General features: G+C 44.0%; 2 protein-coding genes across 5 annotated transcripts in view; one reads left to right on the top strand and one right to left on the bottom strand.

Annotated features, from left to right (window-relative positions):
* Window positions 1–2,924, bottom strand: part of TAF11 (TATA-box binding protein associated factor 11) — a 15,997-nt gene extending 13,073 nt beyond the window's left edge. For all 4 annotated transcript variants that reach the window (XM_017853623.1, XM_017853621.1, XM_017853622.1 and 1 more), the window contains exon 1: window positions 2,628–2,924. In XM_017853623.1, the coding sequence (XP_017709112.1) occupies window positions 2,628–2,798 (171 nt within the window). In that variant the 5' untranslated portion in view covers window positions 2,799–2,924. The remainder of the gene's footprint in view (window positions 1–2,627) is intronic.
* A 1,187-nt stretch (window positions 2,925–4,111) lies between these two features.
* ANKS1A (ankyrin repeat and sterile alpha motif domain containing 1A) overlaps window positions 4,112–20,279 on the top strand; it is a 201,371-nt gene continuing 185,203 nt past the window's right edge. The window contains exon 1 of the mRNA XM_017853620.1: window positions 4,112–4,417. Within this exon, the coding sequence (XP_017709109.1) occupies window positions 4,239–4,417 (179 nt within the window). The 5' untranslated portion in view covers window positions 4,112–4,238. The remainder of the gene's footprint in view (window positions 4,418–20,279) is intronic.

Genomic DNA, 20,279 nt, shown 5'->3' with positions numbered 1-20,279 from the left:
CGCCCGTCTCGGCCTCCCAAAGTGCTGGGATTACAGGCTTGAGCCACTGCGCCCGGCCTGTTTGTTTTTTCCCCAGACTCACTCTGTTGCCCAGGCTGGATCATAGCTCACTGCAGCCTCAAGTGATCCTCCTGTGTCAGCCTGCCAGGTAGCTAGGTCTGTAGGTGTGACCCACTCCACTAGGCCCTTTTCTGGTCTCTTGAGTTAGGTGCTTATTTGCAATATCTTCTGGTTGTTAATAAAATATGTAAGGCTATACATTTTCTTTAAATAAAGCTTTGGTCAAATCCCATGTAATTTGATGAAGTGTTCTATTAATTTCTTTAGTCGGAATAGTTTAAAATTTCCAGGGGTTCTTTTTTGGTGGGGAGAAGCTTTTGTAGGTAATTTCAAGTTTTAACGCATTGCATTAACAAGATGTGGCCTGTTATGATTTCTACTTTTAAGAATTCATATTTTCTTCATGGTCTAGTACATGATTGATTTTAAAAGTGTTTCAGAAACAACATAATTTTATCCTCTGTTCGGTGCAAATTTATATATGTAGTGAGCTCTCTAGTGTACCAAGCTAATTATTCAAATCCTTGCTGTCCTTGACACCTGTTTTAAAGTTTCCTTCTTGGCCAGGCCTGGTGGCTCCCACCTGTAATCTTAGCACTTAGGGAGGCTGAGGCGGGAGGATTACTTGAGCTCAATGAGTTGGAGACTGGACTGGGCAATATAGTGAGACCTTGTCTCTACCAAAACAATATTTAAAAAACCTTTAGCTGGCCAGGTGCAGTGGCTCATGCCTATAATCCCAGAACTTTGGGAGGTTGAGGCAGATGGATCACGAGGTCAGGAGTTCAAGACCAGCCTGGGCAACTTGGTGAAACCTCGGCTCTACTAAAATACAAAATTAGCTGCGCACAGTGGCACGTGCCTGTAATCCCAGTTACTGGGGAGGCTGAGGCAGGAGAATCACTTGAGCCTGGGAGGCAGAGGTTGCAGTAGGCCGAGATTGCGCCATTGCACTCCAGCCTGGGCAACAGAGCGAGACTCCGTCTCAAAAGCGAAATAAAACAAAACAAAACTTCAGCTGAGCATGGTGCAGTATGCTTGCAATCCCACTTACTGGGGAGGCTGAGATAAGAGGGTTGCTTGAGCCCAGGAGGCAGAGACTGTGCCACTGCACTCCAGGCTGGGTGACAGAGTGAGACCTTGTCTCAACAAACAAAACTGCCTTAAAGGAGCTTGCAGTGAGCCGAGATCGCGCCACTGCACACTCCAGCCTGGGCGACAGAGCGAGTACTCAGTCTCAAAACAAAACAAAAAAAGAAATCTGCCTTAAAATACTTTTGTCAAATGTTCTCTTTTCATTTTCCAGACGAAGTTTCACTCTGGCACCCAAGCTGGAGTGCAGTGGTGCGATCTCACTGCAACCTCTGCCTCCCAGGTTCAAGCGATTCTTGTGCCTCAGCCTCCTAAGTAGCCGGGATTACAGGCGCCTGCCACCATGCCCAGCTAATTTTGTATTTTAGTAGAGACAGGGTTTCCCCATATTGGGGATCTCCTGACCTCAGGCGATCCACCCACCTCCGCCTCCCAAAGATTACAGGCGTGAGCCACCGCGCCCGGCCAAATTTTCTCTTTTTCTAAAAGTTCTTACTTTATACATTTTTATGCAACTTTATGCTCTGAAAGGCTATTTCCATCTAATCTACTGTTCACCCCACGATCTCTTAAATCCCTTCTAGCTCTAAGACCCCAAGATTCTACTTCTAGAAATGTAATCCAGAGAACGATGAGTTTCTGGTCCTTACAGATGTTCAGCTAGGCAACACTGCTGAACTCTCTGTAGCATAAAAACACCAGACCCAACTAATGGGTCCCTGATCACCTGGTGCTGTGGCTCATGCCTGTAATCCCAGCACTTTGGGAGGCCGAGGCGGGCGGATCACGAGGTCAGGAGTTCGAGACCAGCCTGGCCAACATGGTAAAATCTCGTCTCTACTAAAAATACAAAAATTAGCCGGGCATGGTGGTGTGAGCCTGTAATCCCAGCTACTTGGGAGGCTGAAGCAAGAGAATCGCGTGAACCCGGGAGGCGGAGGTTGCAGTGAGCCAGAGATCGCGCCATTGTACTACAGCCCGGGCGACACTTACAGGTTAAATTGTGTTCGATTTAACCTGTAACTCTATAAAAGTCTATCTCCCTTTGACAGGTTTGATCGACCTTCCTTCCTATAAAGAAAAAAAGTTGTCTTAACATCTAAGAGGAACCATATTGCGGTGAAAGGGGTGCTACGAATCCTGGGTTTTAGCTCTTGCACTACGTCTCAGTGTGACACTGGATCCGTTTCCTCACCACCAAAGCCAATAGGCTATTAAAACTCCCTTAGAAGTAGCTTTAATCCCTAAAGACAAGACTAAAAATATTAACGCAGTGCTTGAGCCTCTGGAACCGAACCAGCAGTGGAGTTCTGTTTGGTCGTCCGCTCTCTTCCCCCTCAAGATTAACCATCTGGAGGGAGTTCTGGTGAGTTCGAGTTCTCGTAACTTGGGAGGGACTAAAGAGAAGCCCGGCAAGCACCCAGTAACACAATCTCTGGGTATTCCTTCAGCCTCATCAATACATCTCTTCCTACCTCGCCTTCCTCCGCTGCAGCTTCTTTCAAGTCCGCATCTGCGTCTCCGTCAGTTTCCTCTGGGATTCCATCCGTGTCGGTAGCCCCCGGGTCCCCGGACGCAGCGGCCGTCTCATCCGACTCCCCTGTCTCTCCACCTTTGTCGGAGGGCGACTCGCGGGCATCGTCCATCACGGATAGGATTGGAGGGGAGAGGAGATCGCCGCGATGTCTGAGGCAGAAGCTCGGAACCCCGAGCTGCACAGGACAGGATCTTATTTCCTGTCGTCGCGCAGCGATGACATCACCCCTACCGCTCTCCTGAGGGGTCATTTTGAGGCGCGCGTAGAGGACTAGAGGACTCATTTTAACTTTGGTTTGGCGACAGTGGGAAGCGGGAAAATTGGACGTAAAGAGCTCAGACTCCTAGCTAGGAAACCAGCACTTGTGAAGGAGCGCAATTTTGTTTACTAAATAACTTTTTCCTTTTCGCCTGTCTAAAAGTTCAATGCCAGTTAATCCCTTCGTTAACCCCTCAGAGTAAAGTTGGGGGACCGGGAGAAAACTCAGTTCCGTTGTATGGCGGTGCTGTGGAATGAGGCTACCCGGGATTGGTAAACTTTCAGGCAAGGACTCAACCTTGTGTATTTCAACTGGCCCGAAACCGCGGGTCTGTGTGTACATGGAATTGCTAGCATTTCCGCTCCATTCCGCAAGCACCTTAACAACAAAAAGTCATATAGCTTGAGCAGAATTTATCCAATTCATTTATTCATCCACAACTATTGACTAAGTACTTCGATTTAGAAACAGTGCTAGTACCAGGGAACAAAACACACATAGTTTCTATCCAATGAAATGATTTTTTTTCAGTTCGCAAGTATTCAAGATTGAGGTTTGTTTGTACAAGTCTGACACTTTTCTATCATTTTGGTTAATCTTACCAAAACTAAGAGGAAAGCCTAAAGACAAGAAGGTGTCTCCTTTGAACGTTTCACTTTAATGAACTAGTTCATGTACTGGGAGGATGAAGTGGTGAGGATATTTCTATTTTAAAATTTTCTTCTCTTCCCTCATAGAGATACATAGGGAGGGCGTTTTATTCACCTGGGTATGACTAGGTCCCAGCACCTATTACATATTTAATTTATGCGTGCTTAAAGAATGGCCTTGGAAATGTAGGTGCGCGTTACCATATTTATCTCTTTGTTTCTACGCTGCCTGGACGAATTGCCGTATTTCCTGTCCCAGGAGCTCCCAAAACGTTTGGGGAAGGAGCGCACTTCGGGAGACGCGTACAGGTGGGCCTGTTTGTCCCTTTCCACCTATATAATGGAGGCCCACAAGACGCTGTCCCCATACCCCGAGAGGCCTGTCTCGGCACAGCAAAATCCACCTGCGCTGGTCCGCGGAGCCCCGCCCAGCTAGGTGAGCTAGGGGGCGGGGCGCGGGGGCGCGGTGACGCGTGACGCCGGATCCCGGAAGTGACGCGCTCGTGGGGAAAAGGCGGGGGGGGGGTGGTGTCCCCAGCCGGTTTGGGGGGTGCGTTGCCCGGAGACGGAAAGTTTGGGAGCCCGAGCAGGCTCGGCTGCAGCCCCGGGGAGGGGGGTCCAGCGGGTGGCTGCCCTGGGGATGGGGAAGGAGCAGGAGCTGCTGGAGGCGGCCCGCACCGGGCACCTCCCGGCGGTGGAGAAGCTGCTGTCCGGGAAGCGGCTCTCCTCTGGCTTTGGGGGCGGCGGTGGCGGCGGCGGCGGCTCTGGGGGCGGCGGCGGCCTCGGCTCTTCCAGCCACCCCCTCTCCAGTCTGCTCAGGTGGGTACGCGCCGTGGCCGGGCCCCTGCCTGCAGACCCCTTCTCCCCCACCCGTCTCTTGGGTCTCCAGAGAGATCGGGGGTCCTGAGACTCGGGCGGGGTGGGCTTGTGGCGTGCCCGGGGCGAGGCAGGCGGCGCGCGGACCAGGATACCGGAGGGCGCGCGGGTCCGAGTCCACGCTGCTCCGGGCTCGCCTGGTCTCCCGTTCTAAGCCGGCTGCGAAGAATGGTGGGAGTGCCCAGGTGGCAGCCTCCGCCGCATGGCACAGCCGGGCTTCACCCTCGCTCGCTACAGGGTCCCAGCTGTCGTAGCTCACAAAAGCCAATTTGGAGCAAATATGTATGTCATATATATACATATGCTCTCCCTCACCTCCTGTAGAAACTCCCACGCCTTGTAGAATCTCGAGGCTCCTCTGGAGGAAATTCTATTGATTTTCTTCTCTTAGGAACTTGGAACCTTCCACCAGGCTACGCAGGACCTTGCTTTCCCCTCCCCTCCCCCCGAGACGGAGACTTGTCCTATCACCCAGGCTGGAGTGCATTGGCGCGATCTCGGCTCACTGCAACATCCACCTCCCGGGTTCAAGCGATTCTCCTGCGTCTGCCTCCCGAGTAGCTGGGATTACAGGCGCCCGCCACGACACCCGGCGAATTTTTGTATTTTAGTAGAGACGGGGTTTCACCATGTTGGCCAGGCTGGTGTCGAGCTCTTGACCTCACGATGCGCCCGCCTCGGCCTCCCAAAGTGCTGGGATTACAGGCGTGAGCCACCGCGCCCGCCCCCTCGCTTTTGTTTATATTGAAATTGCCTCTGGATTTATCATTTTCAAGATGTTCGTCTTTGAGCCTCTCTTGTGCTTGGAGTTCAAATTGTAGTTACTTGTAGTTCAAATTGTAGTTCCTTGTAGTGAACCTTATTGAATTAGTCTTAAGTGGCATATGCAGGATTCATCCGGGGGCTTATTCATCTAGAAATAAAGGCAGAGAGACTTGTTTAGGAAACCGAGGAATGCTGTAAACTTTTCCAAGGTCTGTTGTTAAATGCTTCAATCTGGAGCTGTAAGGACCGAGGGGAAAAGATCAGTTTTGTGTGGTTTCGAAGGGGGATTGGAGGTGCTTTGTCAGTGTGAGTTAAATGTGTTGGTTCAGCAGCGCTTTCATAGCCTGATTTCTTTTTCCTTCCTTGTTCTTTTGAGGTTTTTAAGAAGTGGAAGTTCATTTAGAAATGGCTTCGTTAGCTTTTGTTCCCCATTACTTTATGTAACTTCAGTTTGAGTGAGCTTGGACCACAGAAGCCTAAGGCGCTAATAAATTGTTATTATTAGATATTAAGCACTGAGTACCAACCCAGGTCTTTACAGGAAGATTTTAAAAGCAATATAAGTAGGTACTTAAGATTTGTTGAAGAGATAAAAGTATCAATTGGAGGACAATAAATTTCTAAATAAATGGATGGTGGATGGTATCACTCACTGTAATTGCTAGCAGCTCAGAGAACAGAGACATCATTTAGGGATGGAGTGGAGGTCAGGGCTTCTAAAAGGAGGGAGACTTAAGCTGGTCTTGAAGGATGTGAGGCTTTGGGTAGGTGAGTTATTATGGGCATGTTCCAGGTGGGTACCCCATGATCAGAGGCACAGAAATGAGAACGGAAACTTATTTGGTGCTCCTGAGGCAACAGAAGAACTTCCTGCCTGGACCCTTGAGAGGTTGGGCATAATAAAGGTAAATAATAATGGATGGGTATACTTCCATATATCATGTTTATATTCTCAGTCCCTAGATCAGTGCCTGACAACTTGCAGGTGTTCAATAAATGTACAGTGAATGCATGAATTGGGTTTTGGATCTTACCTGGCTTTGCCACTCTGCAGTTCTGATGTCTGAAAGGCGACAAGACTGTACAGGTTTGGGGATGCCTCTGTCTTTTCTTTCTTTCTTTTTTTTTTTTTTTTTTGAGGCGGAGTCTCGCTCTGTCGTCCGGGCTGGAGTGCAGTGGCCGGATCTCAGCTCACTGCAAGCTCCGCCTCCCGGATTTACGCCATTCTCCTGCCTCAGCCTCCCGAGTAGCTGGGACTACAGGCACCCGCCACCTCGTCTGGCTAGTTTTTGTATTTTTTTTAGTAGAGACGAGGTTTCACCGTGTCAGCCAGGATGGTCTCGATTTCCTGACCTCGTGATCCGCCCGTCTCGGCCTCCCAAAGTGCTGGGATTACAGGCTTGAGCCACCGCGCCCGGCCGATGCCTCTGTCTTTAATGAGTTGATGACATAGCATTTGGAGATTTTCCAGAGATATCTTAACCCTCAGCATATCCTGCTAAAGTGAGAAGTTTCCTATATCTCCCACCTTCAAGTACAGGTCAAATTATTCTTTTTTTTTTTTTTTTTTTTTTGGAGACGGAGACGGAGTCTCGCTTTGTTCACAGTCTGGAGTGCAATGGCACTATCTCAACTCACTGCAATTTCTGCCTTCCTGGGTTCAAGCGCTTCTCCTGCTTCAACCTCCCAAGTAGCTGGGACTACAGGCACGCGCCACCACACCCAGCTAATTTTTGTATTTTTTCTAGAGATGGAGTTTCACCATGTTAGCCAGGCTGATCTCCATTTCTTGACCTCGTGATCTGCCCGCCTCGGCCTCCCAAAATGCTGGGATTACAGGCGTGAACCACCGTGCCCAGCCTCAGGTCAAGTTATTCTTGGTGCACTCACTCAGAGACTGTTGAAATTCTGCTGAGGATTTAACTGCCACATAGTTAATATAGTTAAGCAATACTAGGAAACCTGTTGAGCACAATGCTTCTACTTTGGGCCTCTTGCTGATGTGTCCTGTCTCTGCCGTAAAGTGTGGGTGTTAACTCTGTTCCCCAGAGTTAGAGAGCTGGCTCCCCTTGACTTTCTTCTGTGTCTTTTGTAGAGAGGGTAAATGCCTAAGAGCTTCCCAACCTCTCATTCCTGTGACTCCTAGGGACAGGGAGGATCTGGAGGCACTAGTTACACTAATTAGAGGTGACTCTGATTAAAGCTAGTGAAAGATTTCTGAGCAAATGAGACCATGCCTAGGTCAGTATGTCCTCCCTTTTTAGATTTGGGCATAGTAAAGGGTAGGTTACCTCTACCCCCAACCCTCTCTCCCCTAAAGACCCTGGATTATTTAATGAGAGCTGTGGAATCATAGCTTCAGATTTGGCCTTTGTATTAGCTGCCATATTCTACTCCTGCTTGTACTGCCAACTGTAACTTGCCTTTGTCCAGGTGTTTGAGTAATGAAGTAAAGCTGGCAGGAATAGGAGCTTACAGTTGCAGTGGAATAATTGTTCCAAACCGCATATGTGTTTGTGTATTCACCTGTTTATGTTCCCCCACCCCAACACCCAACATATATGTTCCCCCACCCCATAACACAAAGGCTTTGTGTTTATGTTCTTAAGCTACAAAATGCCCTCTTTTACCCATCCCTTTTCCTCTACACAGCTTGGGCTTAGGTTTTAACTTCTTAAAGCCCTTCCTGATGACCCTAATACACACAGATCTCTCAGGCTTCCACGTCTTTGGAGCACATCATCTGTGGTGTACTTTGCTTGCCTAGCTTTCACAGCTGATTGCTTTGGCCTGTCAGAATAATGTTTACATGTAGTAACCCTCACTGATTGATACTATACCTGAGAACCAGAAAGTCAGCAAAGACTTTCTACTAGAAAAAAATGTTGTTATAAACTTTGTGTTCTTCCAGCTTTCCTTATTTACTGGATATTTATTCAGAGACAGTATAGCATTATATTTAAGACCACTTGTTCTTGTGTCAGACTTCCTGGATTCACATTCCACTGCCACCACTGACCAGCTGCTTGACATTATTCAGGTTAACCACTTTGATACTCAATTTCTGCATCTGTAAAATGAGGATAATACTATCTGCCTTATAGGTATCATCTTAGATAATGTGTGTAAGGGACTTACCATAATTCCTGGCATATTCTAAGTCCTCAATCTTAGTCATCCTCAGTTCAGCACATACAGTTTTGCTGTGTTGCACCTGTTCTGTGCAAAGTACCATGCCAGACACATTATTTATTTTTATTTTTGTAGAGCTGAGGTCTCACTATGTTGCTTAGGCTAGTCTTGAACTCCTGGGCTCAAACTATCTTCCTGCCTCAGCCTCCCAAAGTGCTGGGATTACAGGTGTGAGCCACAGTGCCCTGCCTGACACATTTTAAATGGTGTTTTTTCATGCTTGGGGATCTGTTTTCCAAGCATGGCAGATTAGAAAGAGTAAATAAGAGAGAGGAATCGTTCATATACCCAATGTTTACCTATGATGTACTTTGTGCCAGGCCAAGTGATTGCTAGATGCACTGCAAAATATGTCTGAGACCTGGGACATTGTAGGTGCTCTATCAGAATTAGCCCCTCTCTTCATACATTTTCTGTTCCCTTGCAGTTTATAGTAGTATGATATGTCTGCGTCACAGGTCAGCAAAAAGGAGACAGAGAAAGCATACAAATTTAGCATAATTTATCCTACCTTCTGGCTGTTTGAAGCTATTAACATAGGTGTATATAGCCCTATGTACCTATGTAAGCCCCAAGCATCAGTTTACTTTATCTTTGTGCTATGATTTATGTTTATTATGACTGGTAACCATCAAATAAAGATTAAATTATGTTCAATATATCTTGTTAGTGAAAGAAGAAAAATACAGTTTTCTATCCAAAATGGTTTAAATATAATTTTTGTTACTTAAAAGGATAAGCAATAGATTATCTAGAAAGCACAGTTATCCAAAATGTCTAGGCTTACAGAAGCTCTGGATTGCATGGATTATACTTTATATAATACTAACTCATTTTCTGATTGTTTAATGGATGCATGCCTTTGGTCTATACCTTGGGAGCTTGGGACAGGCATTCTATCAAACTTCTTAACTTACAGTATTTTTTAGCTCTGGGGATGTAGCAGGCACTCAAATTCTTATGTAACAAGAGGGTTTGCTATGTTTAGAGTTATAGTGAAACACTGATTTTCAAGAAGGAAACTCCTGTATAAGAATATAGTAAGATTTGGTTAAAAGTAAATTATATCAACTAAAAGGCCAAAAAGATCTGAGAAAAGGAAATGTTAAAACCAATCATGGCAGGGCACAGTGGCTTGCCTCTGTAATCCCAACACTTTGGGAGGCTGAGGCAAGTGGATCACTTGAGCCCAGGAGTTTGAAACCAGCCTGGGCAACATGCTGAAACCTGATCTCTACAAAAAATGCAAACATTAGCCGGGCGTGATGGTGTGCACCTGTAGTCCCAGCTACTCGAGAGGCTGATGTGAGAGAATTGCTTGAATCTGGGAGGTTGAGGCTGCAGTGAGCCAAGATTGTTCCACTGCATTCCAGCCTGGGTGACAGAGCCAGACCACATGCCCCCACTACCACCCCTGCAAAAAAAAAAAGAAAAGAAAAAAGAAAACCAGTCACAATAGCTTCAAACTGTAAATTGAATTATGAACTAAATACTGATGTATATGAATGGAAAAGTAAAGTGAAATGTACTTCTTAGGGTTCAGAAGCACAGAGAAACTAAACCAAAGATCACAGTTGAGGAGATTATGTCATGGTTTAGGAATATTTTATGCTTAATTTCTCAAGCATGAGAAGGGTGAATAAGAAAAGAGGAAACCAAGGAGACTTGCTGGAGAATCTGAAAATTTATAGATAGTAGCAGTGAATGTGGCTGTAAACTAATTTTTATGCTGCCTTTTATTGGGGAAAAAAAGAAAAGAAAAAAGAAAACTATTCCAAAACATATATGAATTTCCCAAGATGTGAAAATGTTCTGAAATAAGGAATGAAGCATGAAAATTTTGAAAATGGATCTCATTTGGAGGATAATAATAGATTCTCCCAAATGTCAGAAAATATGACAAGTAATTCATTGTTTTAAAGAAAGCTTTCTAATACTTATTTAAGGACTTTGGTTTTTGTTTTTTTAATTTAAAAAATTTTTGAGACAGGAGTCTTGCTGATGTTGTCCAGGCTGACCTTAAACTCTTGGGCTCAATTGATCCTCCTGCCTCATCCTCCTAAGCTACTGGGACTGCAGTAGCACTGTCATGCCAGACTAGACTTCTTCCTCTTGTTATTGTTATTATTTTTTAAACAGTGATTAGCATAACCGTTCTATTGAAATGGTCCTTTATTCATTCCCAGAATGGATCTGAAGCTTGGAGATTATAATGGCATGACAGCCTTTTCTCATGCTGACCTTTTTACTTTTGCCCACTACTGTGTCAGATTTCTTTCGAAAGTGCCTATTTTGAGCAAAATGATTTTAACATCTTAAGGAAGAGGGCAACACTGACCATGTAAGGATTGTAGAATGGAAGGGCCTGGAAACAGATCTTGTGGATTTGTGTAAGTTCCTGCTCTTCTAAGAGAATGCAAAAACAAGATAAAATGCAACTATCCACTAGCATAACAGTTTTCTGGGTCTTCCACTAAACTATCTTAATTAATTAAAATCGTTTTCAAGAATGTCTTCTTTTCTTTTCTTTCTTTTTTTTTGAAACAGAGTCTCTCTCTCTCGCCCAGGCTGGAGTGCAGTGGCGCGATCTCGGCTCATTGCAACCTCCGCCTCCCGGGTTCAAGGGATTCTCCTGTCTCAGCCTCCTGAGTAGCTGGGATTACAGGCACATGCTGCCACCCCTGGCTAAATTTTTGTATTTTAGTAGGGACGGGATTTCACCGTTTTGCCCAGGCTGGTCTCGAACTCCTGAGCTCAGGCAATCTACCCTCCTCGGCCTCCCAAAGTGCTAGGATTACAGGCATTAACCACCGCGCCGGGCCTTTTTTTGTGTGTGTGTGTGTGTTTTTTTTTTCCTGAGACAGTGTCTCCTTCATCCAGACTGGAGTACAGTGGTGCAATCTCAGTTCACTGCAACCTCTGCCTCCCAGGTTCAAGCAATTCTTGTGCCTCAGCCTCCTGAGTAGCTGTGATTACAGGCGTGCACCACTGCACCTGGCTAATATTTGTATTTTAGTAGAGACGGGGTTTCACTATGTTGGCCAGGCTAGTCTCGAGCTCCTGACCTCAAGTGATCCGCCTGCCTCGGCCTCCCAAAGTGCTGGAATTACTACAGGTGTGAACCCCCACGCCTGGCCAAGAATGTCTTAAAATACTCCCTTTAAGTGTGATTTTGTTCGGATGGCAGCCCTGTTCCTGCATTTTGGAATTGCTGTACTTATATTTTTGCTTTCTCTAAAGCAGAGTGTGGTTCCCCTGTTGAAAAACAAAGGAAACAAAAAAAGGTAACATGCCTAGAAGTGACTTCTGTGGTAGTTACTTTATATGTAAAAATCTAGAAGGTGCCTGCCTAATCTTAAACTGAATAAGGCATTTACTTAGAATTAAAGATAATTTTCCCAGCCTGGGCAACATGGCAAGACCTCATTTCTACAAAAAATAAAAAAATTAGGCCAGGCGCAGTGGCTCACACCTGTAATCCCAGCACTTTGGGAGCCTGAGGCGGGTGGATCACCTGAGGTCAGGAGTTTGAGACCAGCCTGGCCAATATGGTAAAACCCTGTCTCTATTAAAAATACAAGATTAGCTGCATGTGGTAGCCTGTGTCTGTAATCACATCTACTTGGGAGGCTGAGGCAGGAGAATTGTTTGAACCTGGGAGGCGGAGGTTGCAGTGAGCTGAGATCGTGCCACTGCACTCCAGCCTGGGCAAAAAAAGAGCAAAACTCCATCTCAAAAAAAAAATGAAAATAAAAAATTAGCTGAGTGTGATGGCATGCACCTGTGGTCCCAGATACTCAGGAAGCAGACACACAGAGGTGGGAGAATTGCTAGAGCCCAAAAGGTGGAAGGTTGAGGCTGCCGTGAAAAGAAAATTTACTACAAAGTTTAAGATTTAAAGTCAGTGGTCTCCCTTTTTCGCATCCTCCAACTGAAGTTCAGTTTTTACTCTCTTAGTTGCAAAAATTAGAGATAGGAAACAATGAAACAAGCTTGTGATCTGAAGAATTTGACTTGTATTTAGTAGCTTCAGCATGTTCAAGGGTCATAGGAGGTTATGGTCCTAGTGAAAGTTGGATTCTTGGCCAGAAAAATCCCTTCAAGAGGTTCTTTTTCCCACATGGGATTGTTCACCCCAAACAGCTGTGAATTTTGGTTTGCAGAAAGGAAGTCCAGGCTATTTCTGCCCTAGTCTTTCGTAGGGAAAGTAAATTACTGGGTTTTGTAGCCCAGAAACACTAAGGAAACCCCAGAAGTAGACAGTGGAGAGTTTGTTCTTAGAAAAATCAGGCTCTCCTGTGGGTAGGAACTTGGTCTCTTTTTTGGAGAGCTCTCAGAAAATATTTCCCACACTGATTTCCGAAGGATTATTGGGAGATTTTCTGTGGTAGAGAAAATTATATCGTATAATATGTTACATTCATAGAACATCTTCACATAACTTTGGTGTGGTTAGAGTTAATGGTAGTAATACTAGAAATTACATGGTATGGCTTCATATTTATCCTTCTCAGTAATTTGTAGATCAAGTTTGTTTAGTTTACAAATCAAAAAAGTCAGTTGTCTTTAAAACAAGTCAGTTGTCTCTGCTTTGAAACAAGATAGTTGTATCTGTTTGTGCTATTATTACCACTGATCCAGGAAGCAGAACTGCCTCCTGGCTTGCTTAAGTGGTGAGGACATACTATGGCGGCTAAGGATCAGGCTCTGACCCAACTCTGCCTTGTGACTTAGGCAAATTAAGTCACTTTTCTGAGCCTCTGTGTCTTCATATGTATAATGGGCCTGGGATGGTACCTATCTTCTAAAGCAGCATTAAATAAGCTAAAGGATGTAAGGCATCTAATCCCTGGCACATGGCAAGAACTTGGTAAACCTCGGCTGCTAGAATCATCTGATGGGAGCCAGATGCTTTCCACCCTTGATGAATCAGAGTGAGGACCCTGTTAAGGACATATCTTTTATTGATGTTGCCATTTTAACATTTATAATAATTCATAGCAGAAGCTCCCAACCTTTTAAACTGTGAAGAGTCCTATTTTTAAAAGCCTGAAAATTGGCAGTGGTGGCAAAGTTACAAAGCAATCCAGTCCACAATCCTTTGTTTGAAACCTTGGGGCCAGATATGTTTTCAGGGTGCTGACTCAATATTGTATATTGAGTCCCTAGTGGGATTGTGGCAGCACCCTGGAAACATTATATTTCTACAGCAAAGCCTGTAAATATTCACTAAATAGGATAAATATGGAGCAGCTTCATATCAGTGTAGGTCAGGTTTTGCAGTTAAATGAATTTGCTGCTAACTTATGAAAATATATTTTCAGAGCTTTTTGGATTTCTGAATTGTTGATAGGGGGACTGTAAACCTCTGCCTTTATGGTAGAAAAATTGCAAGACAAATGCACAAAGAAGAAAATAAAATCAGTTATAATTCTACTTCCTACAGAAATTAATTTGAAATTTTGGTGTACATTCTTGTTTTTTTTCTGTGCAAATTTTTTTTTTTAACAGAAATGACATTGTTTTGTACATACTTTGTCTCACGTTTTCACTAACTATATTGTGAAATCACTTTGCTATATTTTCTGTCCTCCTCAACCTCGTTTTAAATGGATGTGATATCCGTGGTGTGTATGAACTGTAATTAATTTAACCCCTTTCCTGACATGGAACATGAGTTTGTTTTTCGTTTTCTGCTATTAGAACAGCTCTGTGATGAACACACATGTGGATAAGTTAGTGTGTACATTCTGCTTATTAACATTTGATATATTCAGTAGAATGGTAGGTGTAGTTTCAATATTCAGCCGTTGCAGAAATCAACAGCTGAATATTCAAATTACACCTCAAAATCAACAACAAGAAACATACATATTGTTGAATTTGAGGACTCATAATAATTCTGAGGCCCCTTACATCTCCTGGGTCCTTCTGACTGGGAAGTAATGTACTGATTTATGGTTGCTAAATACTACTTATATTCAGAAAGTAAACTTTGTGCAAGCCCAGGACTTTTAATGGTTAACTTAGGGCTTTACTGGTTCTTTTTCAGAGACCAAATGTTTAGAAGAGGGCCATTAATAATACAAATGCATAGAGCAATATGCTCCAAGCAGAATAAAATAAAAACAGCTTTATGGCCTGGCATGGTGGCTAACACCTGTAATCCCAGCACTTTGGGAGGTTGAGGCCGGAGGATCACTTGAGCCCAGGAGTTTGAGAGCAGCCTGGGCAACATAGTGAGACCCAGTTTCTATTAAAAAAAAAAAAGTAATTAGAAAAAAAGCTTTGTTATTTTGTAAAGTAGAGATGAGGTCTTGCTATGTTGCCCAGTCTGGTTGCAAATTTATTTTTTCTTTTAAATTATAGTTGAGACCTATTTACAAAAAGACTAATGGCCAGAAAAGATTACAAAACAGATCAGTTCCAGGCTGTTTACCTGAGTGTCTAAAAGGTTCTCAGACTTTCTGATGTGGTTTTTAGATCTTTAACTCTTAGCTGTGCCTGGGGAGGAGCCCCAGTCCTGGCTTTGCTCTTAACTATCCACATCATGCTCACCACTCTTCCTCTGATCCAGCCTGATGGAGTCTGTGCATTGACTTTTGTCCTCAGTGGGGCCAGCCGCCTGCTTCTTGCTTCTTCAGGTTGCCCTGCAGCCATGATCAAACTTCAAGGCAAAATCCAGCCCATAGTGTAGTATTTGAAGTCAGTAACTCAGTAGTTCAGAGGTATTGCTACCGGTAGTATTGTGGGTGTGTGTGTGTGTGTGTGTGTGTGTGTGTGTGTGTGTGTGTATATATTTGGGATGGGTGGGATGGTTTCACTTCTTGAGCACTTAATACTTTGCTCTGTCTGTGCCAAGGACTTTACATACATGTATTTACTCAGTTTATCTTCACAACATGCCTGCAAGACAATTGTTGTTATTTCCATTTTACACATGAAGAAGCAAAAGTTAAGAGAGAGGTTAAAGTGACTAACCCAGGGCCACACAGAGGAGTGCAGAGCCTGGCATCTCTGTGATTCCAAAACTTTTGCTTATAAAGCACTGCATTTGGCCACTTGGAGAATCAGTCTCTTTGGATGAGACTTAAGCCACCACTTACTACGTACTTAGATAAAATTTTACTGGAAGATTAATTAGGGATTTATTTAAGTTTAATGGTTGCTTTTATACTACTTACTTCATGCTATACCCTTCTAAGCACTTTACAAATATTAACTCATTTTGTCTTCATAACAACTCTTTTTTTTTTTTTATAAGAAAAATAGAGATGAGATCTCATTGTGTTGTCCAGGTTGGTCTCAAGTTCTGGAGCTCAAGCGATCCTCCTGCTTCAGCCTCCCAAAGTGTTAGAATTACAAGCGTGAGCCACCGCACCCGGCCATAACAACTGTTTGAGGAAGGCACTAGTAGTATTGCCATTTTACTGGTGAGGAAACTGAAGCACAAAGAGACAAAGTAGCTTGCCAAGGTGCAGTAAGCTAGTAAAAGTTAGAGCTTAGTTTTGAACCCAGTCAGACAGGCCCCAGAGTGTTTGCTCTTGGTTATTATGCAACTGGGACTTCTTCCTTTTACCCAAGAATGTAACACAAAGTGCTTTGGGAAGACTTTGACTACATAAAGTGAGGTAGGCTCATTTTTTTTTTTAATTGGCAAATTCCCTGGAATACAGGAAAGTTAGATAAGGAGAATGCCTTTACGTCTATGCCAAATAATATATTAGTTTAGATAATGTGGGGGACTTCCCTGCAGCTCCCATATTGCTTTTTCAGACTTCTAGAAAATTCTCATCTCATGTAGGTGCATGTGTTCATGAATTTTACCTGTGAGAAAATTTAAGTGGTCCCCATGCCCCCCACAACCAGTTCAAAATGATAAAAATTAGTTTTGGACCCATAAGCTACATAAACTGCCAGATGGACTACCAGGGCCAAAGTTTGTACAAGGGAAGTGAATCTAAACAATTGGCAAGAAACCAAAAGCCTGTGTATTTAAAGTTATTTCCAACTCTGCTTGTTTTTTTAAACAATTCCCTCCCTCATTAGTGATTCACAGCCAAAACTTGCATTCTCAAATAGTAATTAGTTTGCCCATAAAATGATTTTCAGACAGTATTTTCTGGCTGGTTCAAATGATTGTCGATGCTATCTTGAAGCCTAGGATTATGGGATGGGAAATATTACTTTCCATAATCCTTGGTACTTTAATCTTCACAATCCTTCAATACAGGTATTAGTGCCCATTTTACTGATGATTTTATAGTGGTTAAATGACTGGCCTAAAACTGGGATGAGGTGGTTTTTTTGTGGGTGGTTGTTTGTTTTCTGAGATGGAGTCTCACTCTGTCACTCAGGCTGGAACACAGTGATGCAATCACAGGTTATTGTAACTTTAGCCTCCTGGGCTCAAGCAATCCTCCCACCTCGGTCTCCTGAGTAGCTGGGACTACAGGCTCATGACATCATGCCCGGTTAATTTTTGTATTTTTTGTAGAGACGGAGTCTTGCCATGTTTCCCAGGCTGGTCTCGAATTCCTGGGCTTAAGAGATCTGCCCACCTTGGCCTCCCAAAGTATTGGGATTACAGGCGTGAGCCAACACGCCCGGACAGGACTGGGGTGTTCTGTTTGCAAGGCCTTTAAGGGTCCTATTTTATGTGGAATCATGGCTACCAAAAAGATGTCTGCGTCCCCAGTGGTGGAAGTATAAGGAAAAGGTAGTCTAGCTAAGTAGCTCTGAAAATACCTATGGGTCCTGTATACCTAACAGTAATAGAATAGGCCTATTACTTTTTACCTACAAATGAAAATACTTTAGATATTGAAATTGGCAGAGATTCCACATTTGTTACTTTTTAATCTATCGCTATCTCCATAATTGTGTGTTTTAAGACTCAGCTGGAGAATAGTTTTCTTGCTAGTCACTTATCAGCAGTCTCTCTTGCCATCTTTAGCAGACCCAGAGCAGAGTTTCAAAAGACTTTTCAAGTAAATGATCCAGGGCTTAATGCTTCATGTTAAGGTTTAAGTTTTTCTTTTTTATTTCTTTTTGAGACAGAGTTTTGCTCTTGTTGCCCAGGCTGGAATGCAATGCATGATCTCGGCTCTCCGCAACCTCCACCTCCCGGGTTTAAGCGATTATCCTGCCTCAGCCTCCTGAGTAGCTGGGATTACAGGCATGCACCACCATTCTCGGCTAATTTTGTATTTTTAGTAGAGATGGGGTTTCTCTGTGTTGGTCAGGCTGGGTTGGAACTCCCGACTGCAGATGATCCACCCCCCTCGGCCTCCCAGACTGCTGGGATTACAGGCATGAGCCACCGCACTTGGCCTAAGTTTTTCTTTTTAAAAGAAGGAGTGTATAAAAAATCAGGTCCAGTGCTTTTACTAGTTATGTTTTGTCAACCAAATTGATAGAGCTGTCTTTTTAAAAGATGTCTTTTCCAGGGTGGGGACTGTGGCTGTAACCCCAGCTACTTGGGAGGCTGAGGCAGGAGAACTGCTTGAACCCAGGAGGCGGAGGTTGCAGTGAGCCGAGATCACGCCATTATACTCCAGCCCTGGCGACAGAGCAAGATTCTGTCTCAAAAAAACAAACAAAAAAAAAGATGCCTTTTCCTTATCCATTGTGATGTTAGACTTGACTTGTTACTGTCTTCAGTTACCATCATTTCCAGTTACCTTTCTCTTTAACATATGCTCTTTTGTAAAATTTGTAGTTCATTTACAAAGAAAACTGATGAAAATAGCAGTCCAGGTACCCTAGCGTCTTCTCATTCAATTGGCAGATATTTATGAAGACCTGATTCTTTTGGGTGAAATTTCACAGTCACTTAAAAATATCTGTGTTTGCTGAGAGGAATGTATTTACCAAATTATAAGTTTGGTATAATGCTACTAGTAGTAGCAGAATGATATAGTAGAAGCTAAACCCAAGATTTTTTAGATGTATGTGTGGGGTGTTCCCACTGTAATCCATAAAACTAATTTCCTATAACTTCTGTCTTCAGTGTTAATATTGGTACTTTTTTTTTTTTTTTTTTTTTTTTTTTTTTTTTGAGACGGAGTCTTGCTCTGTCGCCCAGGCTGGAGTGCAGTGGCCGGATCTCAGCTCACTGCAAGCTCCGCCGCCCGGGTTTATGCCATTCTCCTGCCTCAGCCTCCTGAGTAGCTGGGACTACAGGCGCCTGCCACCGCGCCCGGCTAGTTTTTTGTATTTTTTAGTAGAGACGGGGTTTCACCGTGTTAGCCAGGATGGTCTCAATCTCCCAACCTCGTGATCCGCCCGTCTCGGCCTCCCAAAGTGCTGGGATTACAGGCTTGAGCCACCGCGCCCGGCCTAATATTGGTACTTTCAGATTGGCTTGTGGTGGGGTTTGATTGTCATTCTACTGCACCAGTTTGCCCATAAACCTCTATCTCTTTAACAGGCAAGTCATCATCATGTAGAAAAACTTTTTTTTTTTTTCCAAGAGAGGATCTTGCTCTGTTGCCCAGGCTGAAGTGCAGTGGTGGAATTGTAGCTCAAGCTATCTTCCAACCTCACTCAGTCTTTTGAGTAGTATGACTACAGGCATGCACCACCAAGTTTGCCTAATTTTTTTTTTTTTTAATTGAGACGGAGTCTCATTCTGTTGCCAGGCTGGACTGCAGTGGCGTGATCTCGGCTCACAGGGGCCTCCACATACCAGATTCAAGCGATTCCCCTGCCTCAGCTTCCCGAGTAGCTGGGACTACAGGCACGCACCATCATGCCTGGATAATTTTTTTTTTTTTTTTTTTTTGGTATTTTAGTAGAGACAGGGTTTCACCATGTTGGCCAGGATGGTCTCGATCTCCTGACCTCGTGAGCCACCTGCCTCAGCCTCCCGAAGTGCTGTGATTACAGGCATGAGCCACCGTGCCCAGCCCGTCTGCCTAATTTTTGAATTTTTTATAGAGATGGGGTCTTGCTTTGTTGCCTAGGCTGGAATGCAATGGCCCAATCATAGCTCACGGTAGCCTTGAACTCTTGGCCTCAAGCAGTCTTCCTGCCTTGGCCTCCCAAGGTGCTGGGATTACAGCACTGGCTGAAAAACATTTTCTGATGAATTGAATCAGCTGTGAGTTTGGGCCACAAATCTGGGTCTTTTAAAAAAATGTGAATACAGTCGTCCGTCAGTCTCCATGAGGGGATTGATTCTAGGACCCCTCGAAAATACCAGAATTCCAGCTCAAGTCTCTTATATGAGATGGCATAGTATTTGTGTATAACCTGTGCTTATTCTCTCGTATACTTTAAATCATCTCCAGTTTAATTATGATCCCTAAATACAGTGTAAATGCAATGTAAGTAGTTATTAAAATGTATTTTTTAGGGAATAATGAGACAAAAAGCCTGTACGTGTTTAATACAGATGCAGCCATCCATTTTTTTTCTGAATATTTTTTATCCATGGTTGGTTGAATTCACAGATCTAGAACCCATCGATATCGAGGGCTAACTGTATTATGTAATAACTAATAACCACTAGGATTGCCTTTCCTATAATTAAAAAAAAAAAATTGTGGGCTGGGCATGGTGACTCACGCCTGTAATCCCAGCACTTTGGGAGACGAGGCAGGTGGATCACAAGGTCAGGAGATTGAGACCATCCTGGCCAACATGGTGAAACCCTGTCTCTACTAAAAATACAAAAATTAGCTGGGTGTAGTGGTGCACGCCTGTAGTCCCAGCTACTTGGGAGGCTGCGGTGGTAGAATTGCTTGAACCTGGAAGGCACAGGTTACAGTGAGCCAATATCTCGCCACTGCACTCCAGCCTGGCGACAGAGCGAGACTCTGTCTCAAAAAAGAGGAAAAAAAAA

This window comes from Rhinopithecus bieti, unplaced genomic scaffold (assembly GCF_001698545.2).
Source record: "Rhinopithecus bieti isolate Rb0 unplaced genomic scaffold, ASM169854v2 scaffold_36553, whole genome shotgun sequence".
In the NCBI taxonomy this organism is placed as follows: Eukaryota; Metazoa; Chordata; class Mammalia; order Primates; family Cercopithecidae; genus Rhinopithecus; species Rhinopithecus bieti.
This window is presented reverse-complemented; position numbering and strand designations above follow the sequence as displayed.